This window comes from Staurois parvus, unplaced genomic scaffold (assembly GCF_062004578.1).
Source record: "Staurois parvus isolate SC_StPar_1 unplaced genomic scaffold, SC_StPar_1.0 ptg000460l, whole genome shotgun sequence".
Lineage (NCBI taxonomy): Eukaryota > Metazoa > Chordata > Amphibia > Anura > Ranidae > Staurois > Staurois parvus.
Genome location: NW_028318256.1, coordinates 21,498 through 34,743, shown reverse-complemented (window position 1 = coordinate 34,743; position 13,246 = coordinate 21,498). Strand labels below are relative to the sequence as shown.

The 13,246-nt window shown below is 41.5% G+C and overlaps 1 protein-coding gene across 1 annotated transcript in view; it reads left to right on the top strand.

Moving 5' to 3' along the window:
* Positions 1 to 9,474, top strand: part of SLC7A11 (solute carrier family 7 member 11) — a gene marked incomplete at its 3' end in the record, with an annotated part of 300,868 nt that extends 291,394 nt beyond the window's left edge. The window contains exons 10-11 of the mRNA XM_089688911.1: positions 7,557 to 7,706; positions 9,297 to 9,474. Coding sequence (XP_089545037.1) covers positions 7,557 to 7,706; positions 9,297 to 9,474 — 328 coding nt within the window. The remainder of the gene's footprint in view (positions 1 to 7,556; positions 7,707 to 9,296) is intronic.
* Between the last annotated feature and the right edge of the window lie 3,772 nt (positions 9,475 to 13,246).

Genomic DNA, 13,246 nt, shown 5'->3' with positions numbered 1-13,246 from the left:
TAGTTCTTCTTATAAAAACTATAAGAAGATTGTTAAGGGTTCGTTTTTATTGCCAGAATGTGTTCACTACTATTTTTGGGTTAACACTTTTAATGCTCTCCACACGTATCGTATACCATGCCTATATCCTCTGATGTTGAACAAGAAATGACACATTCTGGGGAATTCATAAGCAGTATAGTGACCACTCTTTAGAACAACAAATGTACAGCATGTTCAGGTGACAAATTCATGTACAGTTACAGAAAGAATGGATACAGGTAAAGGTATATGAATCCCTTGCACACATGAATGTGCATATCACGAACGTTCCATCCTCAGTGCATGTTCAGCCCCTTTCTAGCTAGGATGCTGACAACTCTGCAGCTGTCATAGAATGATAGTTAAGACTCATCTCCATTCAGCCGCAGTCTGGGAGATGCTGGCCAAGGAGTTTTGCAGTAGTAGCGTAGACACTGGTTCCTCCTTGCTTTTGATTGACAGCACACAGCAGCGGGCAGGTGTGGAGATGGATGAGTGGAACCTGGTGGGGAAGTTTAAGGCTAGTTCCCCATTGAGTCCATCTCTCGTCTGACTCATCATCGCCCAAATATAAGGATAACAACATCAGCCAGTTTCCCCAGACTCTTTTTTTTTTTTTTTTTCCTTTTTTTTTTACTTCTTTGTTTGGATTGGGAAATCTTTCAGGTGGCAGCTGAATGTGGTTGAGGATGAATAATTGGTTGCTAGGAAGCTGGCAGCCAATGGCATCTTAACTACCATTAGCCCTATGTGGGTAGCTGTTACAGCCTTCCTTTACAAAATGCCTCACTCCCACTCTGTGTTTCTATGTATGCCAATATCCTAATATGTTAAAGTGGAACTTTAGGTAAAAAATAAAATATGGGAGGATAGGCAGGATTTTTAATGCAGAAGAGACTATACAAATTTAGCAATCATCCCTGCCCAGACAATGACTGGTGTTCGGGACCTGGAAGCTGGCCACCCAAAGATGTCAGCAGCCAAGCGGGGAGCTCAGAGAAGTGCATCGTGTGATTGGATGTGAGTATACTTTAACTGGTGGTAATTCTTTTAGAATCTGTTGCCACAAAGTGTATGTAGCAGCAATCACCACAAGTAACTGTTAGGTGGGTGGACAGCCACAGATAGCTGCAGTTGCCGCTGACCTGTCAATGAAGTGTACAGGGCTTGGGCTGTCACAGCTAGCTGCTCACAGGTGGCAGAAACTTCTACAGGAATCAGCAGATCCCTGCCACTGTAACTTGCACTGGTGCTAGCTGCCTATGCAATGGATGTTGCCTAAATGACTCATGGAAATTAAGTTCACCAAGTCTGTTGAGTCCTAACACACATCAACCAAGAGTATGTGAGCTGGAGTGGGATTGTATTACATTTTGGAAAATTAATTTCCTTTGTTAGCCTTTACTAGAATAATGCAATATTGTGCTTTATGGAACAGCCAGTAAAAACTATATTTTTTCAGAAAGTGCTGCACTTCAATCACTGACCAAAATAAGTTTACATAAAATGTGCAAAAAATTATTTTAAATAAATAAAGTACAAAATATTAATAACTTAGTCCAGTGTTAGTCCAATATGTGCATCAACATCCAATCCTTTCACACTTCTTTATTTTTAAAATTAAACTGGTGTCACTACAGTTACTGTATTCCATCACCATTTTGTGCCCAGATGTTATAAATAATGTGAGTACCCTCCACTGGATGTACTCTCACCTGGAGTATATAACTGAACTGTTAAGTAAGTTGTGTCCCTCACAGGGGTGGACTGACCATTTGGAAACTCAGGCACTGCCCGAGGGCCCGGGGTCAGTAGGGGGGCCCCATGAGATGCCCCTGGTACCTATTTCATAGGCTTTTTTGAGTTTGGGCAAGGACACAGGGGCCCCATGATCCCCTATTGCTCGGGGGACCCATGAGTTGTAAGTCCGCCCCTGGTCCCTCATATAGGACTCATATAAGTATTCCCAAATAGATGAATCCTCTTCTCCTTATATTATATTCACTCCTATGGTTTTCCATCTTCACTCAGCAATCCTCCTCAGCCATGTATAAAGAGAGGGAAACCACCAAGCATAGTGCTTAATCCTCATAATCCGAGCATTGTGACTGCATTTAGCCCCTCTCCTACGCGTTACTCCACAGGGTCACGTGGCTTCATCAGCATATATATATCAGGTGTATATATAGGCATTACAGGTGCCATTTTCTTGTAGCTTTCTGTTTTATAGTGCCATATTACTGAGAATTACCTCTCTAATAGATGTTATATGAGAGCCGGGTAACTGCTGATTTTATTCAAGGGTAATGATAGTAACCCTCCACTCACCTAATAATGAAATATTCACTCTGTGATTAGACCAGAATAAGTTTACAAACCCACCAGAATCCTGCAATCTAGAATTCCCTTGTGCATGCATGAAGTCTCCTGCTAAAAACTAGTTTCTGTTTTTGCTAGTACTCCAGTATAGCCACATAATTTCATGGTTAGGATGAAAAATTACATGTTTAGGCACATGCACACACATCTAGCTGATCCAGAAGGAGGACAATTCCTTATGAAGCAAGGCCCAAGCTATAAAACCCTTCTTGATGTGTAATGGCAAACTGGATTCTAGTTTAGAATTGTACTGTATTGTATTTTTTTTAATACATTTTGCACTATTATGGACACATCAACTTTTTTTGAATAATCTACAAATATCCTGAAACCATTTCTTGTAGAATAGTTTCCTTATATACACCTGTCCTAAGTTTCCCAAAGTAAGTTAAATATTCTTTCCTCCATTCGCATGAACTGCCATCTTGTATTTTACTGGTGGCCTTAAAGGAAACAACTTTCCAGTAAATATTATTCAATGTCCAACTGTTAGTGATGCCTACAAGTATGTATGCCCAACTTTAATATGAATAAAATGACTTCCATTAAAGCTTAGTTGAAAGGGGGGCCTTCCTCAGTGTAATATTGTATACTCTACATGAAATGTTATTCAGGCAAATAAGAGAATTACTTTAGCTTTAACTAGTTTGTTTTGCAGCATGAGATATTCATAATTGTTACAGTAGTGTTTGAATTAAAAGATTTTACTCTTAATTAAAAAACAGGTACAGTTTTTGGAGCCCACTGAAGCATCACAGAGTGTAGAATAATGTTATTACCCCTCCCCAGATCCAGCAGAGCATGAGGCATAGCTAATGAAAGCTACACCAGCTGGAGCGTTAACCATATCCTGTTGCTAGCTGCTAGTTACAATAAATTGATGTGAATGCACATCAATCTTTAAGCTAAATGAAATGTAATGTATATCTAAAAACAGCAATGTGTTGGGCAACACTTCACATTATATTTAGATTGTCCTAGGTTTTTAATATGGTACACACTAGATGCTTCATCAGTGACTTATTTCATTACAGTGTTTTCAGGTTCCCTTCGGTGACTGTTATGGTGTATTTATTGGTTATTGATCATGTATTTATTGGTTATAGATCATATAGTGATGATCATTAAAAAGCACACACTTTTAATTAAGTACCAGTATTGGAAACAAAATAAGGAATGTAAATTGGCCACACATAGACAAATCTTACATCTGGCATTCATCATTGAGTAACTGGATCAATGTCCATAGGGTCAGTGCTCTAAGATGTATATGTTAATTTAAAGATGAAGGTAAAAAGAATAAAGGAATGTGTTAATGTATTTTTTAAAGCAATCATTCAAGAAAACACAAAGAAAGAAGCACCAAGAGCCCTGATGGTGTAATACTTAAAACACCATTTATTAATAAAACAGAACTCAAGGTATTGCACTCACAAGCAGAGAGAAATAGCTCAGACAAAGCATAAGGAAACTCCATTCCTTAGTGTTCCATTCCTGGCTGGGGGGATGAGTCAGCGTTCCCTAGGTGTCAGAAGTGAGAGCAGCACCAGAGATAAGAGCCACCCATCTGGGGAAGGGATCAGGATCACAATCTGAAGCTGCCATGTTTTGGGGCGATCTCCCTCTGAGGAAGGGGAGGTCCTCCTCTAGTTATTGTAAGTCAGAAACCCAAATACAGAGCAGCTGAGATACATTCTTTTATGTATTTTGTTACAAATAAATACTGAAGCTTTATACTGTAAGCACTGCAATGTTATTGAAGTATCTTTGGTATTAATATAAGACCTTGATCATGTGCTTTTCAACTATAGAGATGAACCCCTCTTATGAAGTCATGTGCAGCATTATCATGTACCTGGTGTTAGAGGCCAATGAAGAGAGGGCTTCCCTTGCGGCTAAGTTCCAGACTCCCCTGGATATGGGACAGAAGGAGTCAGGCCCAAAGTAGCATGGGTCACCTGTAGAAGTGTTTGTCAGAGGTACACCCAGGAGCACAACTGATGCACTGGAATGGTGTCTGCAGACAGGTGGCGCCTGTGAGAGGTATGCAGGCCTTCAGGGTAGCAGAGGACCACAGAGTAGTCAGTCCAAAGCCAAGGTCAGATGCCAGGTGGAGATTGGAGCAGACGTAGCCAACAGGATAGCCGGGGTCATACACAGGACAGTAAGCGAGAATATGTATTAGTCAAGCCAAGGTCAGATCAGGAGATCAGGTGAGAATATCTATTAGCCAAGCCAGAATCAGATCAGGATTCAGGGAGAGAAGACAGGTCCAGGAACAAGCCAAATCGGTTACAGCAGATCACAGTAGCAAGGGAACACAAAGATACTGGGGAGCCAGACATCAACCAAAAATTTGAGGGAGTGATGGACCCTCTTATAAAGGCTGTCTGGCGCCAAACTGAGCTAATGCATGCGTAACTATGCCCCAGTGCGCATGTGTGTTCCGGCTCGTGCGCCAATGTGCATAGACTTTCGCCAGCGTGAATTTCTGCGGCCATGCAAAATACTGGCAGGAATGCCAGGTCTCCGAGTACCTCTGCTGTGGACAGAGCCCTGACAAGCATTTTGCATTTTATACTGTCTATTATTTCTCTGTTATTGGTTGGGTTGATAAGCATACAAGGGGCAAAATATGATTTTTCTAGTTGAGAAAGTGAGAATACCTTGCCAGCAGAATTTGCTTTAAGAGGATGAATACAGTTCAGGTTTACAGTCATTTGATTAACTATGTGACACAGAGAGCTATAACTGTTTTGAAAATGCATCTTATCTTTAATTCTCATTGGCAACCATTAGTGAAAAAAGCATTTAATTGCTCAATAAAATGAGCTGTGGTGACATTTTTTTAATTGCAATCACACTCCCTCTTAGGTTACATATACACTGGAACTGTCTTTGGACATTAACGCTACTGGCAGCAGAAAAATGCTAAACACAGCAAAAGCATGTGTAAACGCGGTATCGCATTTAGCCACAATTAGGCTTGGACATTCATTCATTTCATTGGCCAGAGTACTTTCCACTGAAATGAGTAAACACCCAAGTGCTAAATGTGGCTAGCACTTAGGCATGTTTACATGCAATTTTGCTGCATTGTGTTTTTTCAAAACGTTCCTCTCCTGAACCTGATTCTTCTAAGTTCAGGAGAGGGACATTTAACTGCCCCTAAACTTTGCCACTTCTAAACTCTGGTAAAAGCCTATGTGTGTATGGATACAGAGGGGTTTATTTACTAAAGCTGGAGAGTGCAAAAATAGGATAACTTCTGCAAAGAAACCAGTCAGCTTCCAGGTTTTAATGCCAAAGCTTAAGGTGTTACTAAACCCACAACAGTAAAATCAGTCTGTGTATGCAGTAAAGCATGCTTGTTATATTCACTGTGGAACCTAAGGGGTTACTCCTCTGCATTGTTTAAAAAGGCTGTTTGATCCTAACTTCTCTGCCCCTCCTCTTGTTTAAATGCCCAAGCTGATTAGACACACTGAACCCCTAGCCCTTCTGCACATGCTCAGTTTAGTGTGTATTGCTAGAGAGGTTTTTTTTTTTCTTGGGAGAGTGCATGTGATAAGCACAGGACCAATCAGCAGGTTCTGCATTCTCCTAGAGAAAACTCCTCCTACAAGCTGTAACCAGTGCTCTGCTGGGCACTGATAAAAGTCACAAGATTGCTCTAACAGCTGATGGGAAAAGATATTTAGCAGTTTATATTTAATAAAATAATTGTATTTCCATGTTTTGTGTACTACGGGAGACCAGATATAATGAATACAGGGTCCTGGATTTTGTAACACTTTAATTGAACAAGCTGAGTTTAAAAACTGATTGGTTTCTATGCAGACGTGAGTCTGATTTTGCACTCTCCAACTTTAGTAAATAAACCCCATAGGCTTTTATTGAACAAGAGCAAAAACGTCAAAAGCTCCAAAACGCAAAAGCAGTGTACATGAGGCCTTACTGTGTTCAAATTGCTCCATTAGAAGCTTCAGTCAGAAGTCCGAAGGCAAACAGCTTCTGATATGCTTTCTCTTTAGAAAATCAGTGCTGCTCTGTGTCATGTATTACATATTTTCTTTTTAAAAAGCATGCATAAAAACAGAAAGAAAGGATGTAAAACTTTTCTCTGGACAGTGCTTAAACATTTAATACATTTATCTCCCTTTTTTTTTTACTTTTTTTTTTAAAGAGTTTATTTATTTTTTAACATAATTAAGTACAAAACAAGCCATCATAACATTTTAATCTTTTTTTTTTTTTTTTTTTTTTTTTTTTAATTACCTTATCCCGGGGTTGTTTAATTTTCTCTGCTTAACCCCTGTGATGATCCTTCAGCTGCTGAAGTTAGGAGTGTTCCACTGACAACACAGCAACCGCTCCTGCCCATGGTCTCCACCTGATAACATTACTGCTCCTTGCTCCTTCTGTAGAACTGCAGAGAGGGAGGTGAGGAGTCTGGTTACCATACTGGAAAAAAGCAAGCAGCGAAGATTGGTTTATACAACTAGAAATGGTGATAGTGCCAGTCAGAAAATGCACTTTTTGGTAGTGGAGTAGCTATGGATACAATATATTTATGGGATGTGCTGAATAATGGTGATTGTATTGTGCATGGAGTTCAGCTTTCACAAACTTTTATTATTATTATTATTATTATACAGTATTTATATAGCGCCAGAAAGGTTTGCTCAGCGCTGTACATTATAGTGGGGACAGAACATGAGACAATACAGTAACAAGACAATACACGAGGGGTTCGAGGGCCCTGCTCTTTCAAGCTTACAATCTAGGAAATAAATAAATACAAATTTAAATTACTGCATATCATTGAAATTTATGGTTAAGGGTGAAGCCAAGCCAAAACTGATATAGCACTGTTATTGTAGCAGTTCTACCCACATTTTACTCAGAAGAATACCCCACAAGTGTGGGAAAGATACAAGCAAGTGCCCATTCAATACTGAAAAAAACCTTTCTGATGGATATTTCTCTTTTACATTTGTGATATTAATTTTTAAATCAGCAAAATAAAAAGGCAATCAAATGTTGTTCTATATCTATCACCTAACACACTTCTTAGCAGATGTGGTTGTAACTGCTGTATTCACTTACTGGGCTTAAAAACTCATTCCATAATACAAAAAAATTCTATTTTGCAGCAACCTCTAACAATGGTAATGCTTTTCACTGGGGATATCTACAGCCTTTTGAATTTCCTGAGCTTTCCTCGATGGCTTTTTATTGGCCTATCTGTTGCTGGACTCATTTATCTGCGATACAAACGACCTGAGATGCATCGCCCTTTCAAGGTAGGCTCACCTCTGTCTCTGTCTGACATTAATCTTTATACGCTATGCTGAACCTCTCAGTGTCACAGGAGATTGAAGGAGATTGTGTATCACCAACTTATATGTGGTCTCTCATATAAGCAACTGCAATGGACAACTTCTTTGAAATGGCTTGAATTGTTTTGGCTGGAGTTTTGGCATGCATGCTATTTTGTATCTTACACAACTCTGACTTAGACAGAGAAACTTTATGTTTCTGCTCTTTGTAAGTAGAAAGAAATGGCTCATATTTATGAATATTTTATTTTTTAATGATTTACAGCCTTTGCGGGCCATAAATGATCTAGCACAAGATGGTTGAAACTTCTTTATTAGCATATTCTCATCCAAGCTATAGTCACAATACGTCAGTGGTTCAAAACCTGTGTTTGAATGATGATACCCAAAGCTAATATTTCAAAGCATGCCAAGCTGGTTTACTAGAAACCATGATTATTTATGCTAGAAATATTTTGAATTATATTATACAGTTTTACCTTCAAACCCCTTTTGCTGTACATTATTTTTGGTATATTCATGTTTATTAGCCATACTATTCTGTTTCTTAAGAACCTGTGATGTGTACTTGGTTTGACATCTGAGCAGATTGTCTGTCTGTCTGTCTGTCTGTCTGTCTGTCTGTCTGTCTATCTGACATCACACGCAGAAAATCTCTTTATGCCACAACTTGTTTATTAATATGGTTTGGAAGGAAAAACTACAGGGCTATTTCACTAAAGCATGGTACATGTGATGTGTTTTCATGTATATATGTTGTGTTCTAATTATTACTTTTAAATTACTGGGTAATTAGTAACTATGCATGTTACTTATCAAACTCACAAAAGTTCTGTTCAGAATTACATATTACATATGTATTGTATTATATATAATTATTACTATTACAAGATACTTGCTGGCAGGGTTGTGGACAGTTTATATGTGTTACCTAGGTTTATGACCCACACATAGTGAGTAGCAGATAACAATAGTTTCTGCTCTAAGTCCAGGAGCCTAGAGGCTTTGTAGAGCTTTAGCCCACCTAAATATATATACAGCCTCCATCTCCATGTCCACATCTTACCTCATTATATAGTCTCAACTGTCCACAGGCCTTTTATGTCTCAGCTGACTGATTCTCAGTGATCTATTTTACTCTGCTGCTGGGAAGAAAGGTTGACTGTTGACAGAACACTAAAAAAAGTATTAGTGCTGCTTGTTTGTTTCGAGGAACCCATTACAGGGCACCATTTTAGTATAGAGCCAAAATATTTTTAGATAGTGTCTCAGATGAGCAGATGTGGTGTTTGGTTTTGTGCAAGAGGGCTTTGCAAAGCCCTGCTGCATTAAACTGTTTGTGTACTGCCTTGCTGAATAAAAGTATGGGACCGACTTGCTTGCACTTCTCCTTGGTAACCCTGTGCCCAAAACACCAACTATTTATATTATACACATTTAAAGACTATTGCACCCTTACGAAAACACCAATAGCCACTGTAATCTTGCCTTTCTCTATTGCCTCTAATATATTTTGGAAAAATGAGTCTAAATTTGTTTATTGTTTATTTTCAGGTTCCCATTTTTATTCCAGCATTGTTTTCCTTCACCTGCCTATTTATGATTACTCTGTCATTATATTCAGAACCTTTAAGCACTGGGATTGGGTTTGCAATTACTCTCACAGGAGTGCCAGCTTACTACCTCTTTGTCATCTGGGATAACAAACCAAAATGGTTCAGAAGATTTTCAGGTATGGTACACTAACACTAAAATGTTACACTGTAAAGAAATGTCAGCAGGATTAAAGAAACCATGTGACTGGATTATTCGTAATAAAGTATTTATATGTTCTTAATAAGCATTCAAAGCATTTTTAAGCAATCGCTGATTTACCTCCTGTAGCTATAGGCTATTAATCCTCAAAATTCACAACAGAGGCATTGAAATCACAACTCCTTTCACTTATGCATTTTATTACACCAGACTCTTGGATGGCTGCAAGCCTTCTAAAAAAAATAAAAAGCTAATAGAAGCTTCCAGATACCAAGTGAAACTCAACTTTAGAGTTTCTGTTGTATATTTGAACTATTTCACAGTGCAAGGAAATAGATGTCAGGAATGACTTGGTTTAAAGATTTTCTTTACTGCTTGTTAAAAATATGTAAATACATTGATGTCTACATTCTGGGCACAGGTGCACTTGAAAAAGTATGTCAATCACAAAATTTAAATTCAACAAGTCAATTCTATAATAATCTGTTTATTTTTTTTTCTGCTGGTTAATGAAACATTACCTTCAGATCCAAGCACTTATTTCTTTGTGAATGTCATTTCCTGTTCTAAATTGATAACGTATAACTCAGTGGCTTAAAAAGCCATTACCGTGTTGTCACTGTAGCAGGGACACTTCCACTGGGTTACCACGCTCATGCATAGCATGCCTACAAGTATCGGCATTTACAGCCCACAGCAGTGGACGACTGCCACAAAAAACATTAGGATCTTGGATGCATGTGACTCCCTGCTACCTTGGCTATGCAATCAGCATGGAGTGGCAAGACCACAGGAAAATCCTTTTCCTTTTTTTGAGTTCTCAAAATGGGTTACATTGTCCTATCTGTCCAGTTTATAGTTTGCTTGATGATCAATCCATATATATTCATCTTATTTAAAGAAAACCTGTGCTGTATAGGCTGCCATTGCCAACCTCCTTCTGAAAAATCTAGTTGCCTGACTGCTACTGTTGTTAATATGACATTGACAATAGCATGCAGAATAGAAAAAAGAGTGAAGTCAAAAGCCCTAAATTGAATTTGTCCTAACTTGGAAAGTAATAAAGCCACTGGATTGCCATGACAGCTAGGGAATTCATGTTCCCAGAAGGCAAGGTCTTGTATGAGTGACAACCTCCATACACCAACTACAGGTTTCCTATAAATACTGTAGTGGAAAAGACAGCAGAAAACCTTAATTCACAGTAAGCAGTCAGAAATCATCCTTTGTCTTCACCATACTATAAATATAAATATATGAGCCCTGGTCTGGTTGGTCACTGTTGTGTTATATATTTTTGGTGTTTTGCTGTGTATCAAATAATGTACTTTAATAATAAGGTTAATAAGGTTGCTAACAACTTTATAACTTCATATGTTATTCCCAAATGACCATAAAATACTTCCTAAAGTATTACTGTATGGGTTTTTTTTTTCAGTCACTATCGTAACTAGAGATGAGCGAAGTATTCAAAAATTCGATTCGGCTGATTCGGCGAATTCGAGGAATAAATTCGAGTCGAGGCGAATATATTCGCTGCGAATTTAACTTATAAAAGGGTGTTTCTAGGCTTCAGAGAGCCTTTATATTAGTGCAGAACACTGTACCTTTAATTTAAATGCCCTTGGAGTCTGCTGGGGAAGAGAAATAATACTGTCAGTCAGTATGACATGCAGATGAGTGCCTTCGATCTTAGAATCACCGCACACTTCACTCATTTGGGCAGTCACGGGGCCAAAACCAGAGTGTGGAGCCACAGTGTGGCGGTGGAGGCAGCAGCAATGGGAGGCCATACAGCACCCTATGACAAAAATGGAACCCACCAGCAGTGTGAGGAGACCTGAAAGTGGCACATGGCAGAGTGTGGCGATGGAGACAGCAGCAATGGGAGGCCGTACAGGGACCCATGACACACTCTGGACCTGGCAGCAGCATGAGGAGGCGGTACAGGGGCCCATGACAGATTACGGGCCTGGCAGCAGCATGAGGAGTCGGTACGGGGGCCCATGGCAGATTACGGGCCTGGCAGCAGCAATGGGAGGCCATACAGCACCCTATGACAAAATGGAACCCACCAGCAGTGTGAGGAGACCTGAAAGTGGCACATGGCAGAGTGTGGCGATGGAGACAGCAGCAATGGGAGGCCGTACAGGGACCCATGACACACTCTGGACCTGGCAGCAGCATGAGGAGGCGGTACAGGGGCCCATGACAGATTACGGGCCTGGCAGCAGCATGAGGAGTCGGTACGGGGGCCCATGGCAGATTACGGGCCTGGCAGCAGCAATGGGAGGCCATACAGCACCCTATGACAAAATGGAACCCACCAGCAGTGTGAGGAGACCTGAAATTGGCACATGGCAGAGTGTGGCGATGGAGACAGCAGCAATGGGAGGCCGTACAGGGACCCATGAGACACTCTGGACCTGGCAGCAGCATGAGGAGGCGGTACGGGGGCCCATGGCAGATTACGGGCCTGGCAGCAGCAATGGGAGGCCCGTAATCTGCCAGCACCCTATGACAAAATGGAACCCACCAGCAGTGAGAGGAGACCTGAAAGTGGCACATGGCGGAGTGTGGCGATGGAGACAGCAGCAATGGGAGGCTGTACAGGGACCCATGAGACACTCTGGACCTGGCAGCAGCATGAGGAGGCGGTACGGGGGCCCATGGCAGATTACGGGCCTGGCAACAGCAATGGGAGGCCCGTAATCTGCCAGCACCCTATGACAAAATGGACAGCACCAGCAGTGTGAGGAGACCTGAAAGTGGCACATGGCAGAGTGTGGCGATGGAGACAGCAGCAATGGGAGGCCGTACAGGGACCCATGAGAGACTCTGGACCTGGCAGCAGCATGAGGAGGCGGTACGGGGGCCCATGGCAGATTACGAGCCTGGCAGCAGCAATGGGAGGCCCGTAATCTGCCAGCACCCTATGACAAAATGGAACACACCAGCAGTGTGAGGAGACCTGAAAGTGGCACATGTTTGGGGCATGATTCATGGCGGATTTAGTCAGTTGTGTCAGGAACTGGTGGTTTGAAATCCAGACTAATCCACGCCTGATTCATTTTCACAAACGCGAGTCTCTCCACACTTTGGGTGGACAGTCGTGTCCTCCGCGGAGTTACAATACCTCCTGCCGCACTAAACACGCGCTCCGATGCCACGCTACTGGCCGGGCATGACAGCCTTTCAAGGGCAAATTCAGCTAGTTGGGGCCAAAGGTCAAGTTTCGTTGCCCAGTAGTCAAGGGGATTGTCTACCTCGGTTGGCAGGGTGCTGTCCAAGTAGGCCCAAGCCTGTTGTTTGAGGTCCTGCTCCAGGTCCACCTGATGCTGCTGCTGCTGCGGCTGGTTAGTAGTTTCCTCACTGCGCTGGTGAAGAAAGCTACTCATCATCGACTGCAGACTGTGGCAGCCGCTGCTGGTGGAGCTGCCACTGCTCCTACCACCCCACCCCTCCCCTGCTGCCATGGCAGCGGAACGCGAGCGCACAGGGCCCACAGTGTCTGAGGATGGACATTGGCGCACAAAGGCAGAGACCAACTGACTACATAGGTGGTTTTTATAGTACGTTATTTTGGCCTCCCTCTCAGCAGGTGTGAAAAAGGCCACCATTTTTGAAAGGTAGCGAGGGTCCAACAAGGTGGACAGCCAAAAGTCATCCCTCTGTCTGATGGTTATTATTCGGCTGTCGCTACGCAAGCAACCGAGCATGCTATGGGCCATTTGTGCCAAGGAATGCGA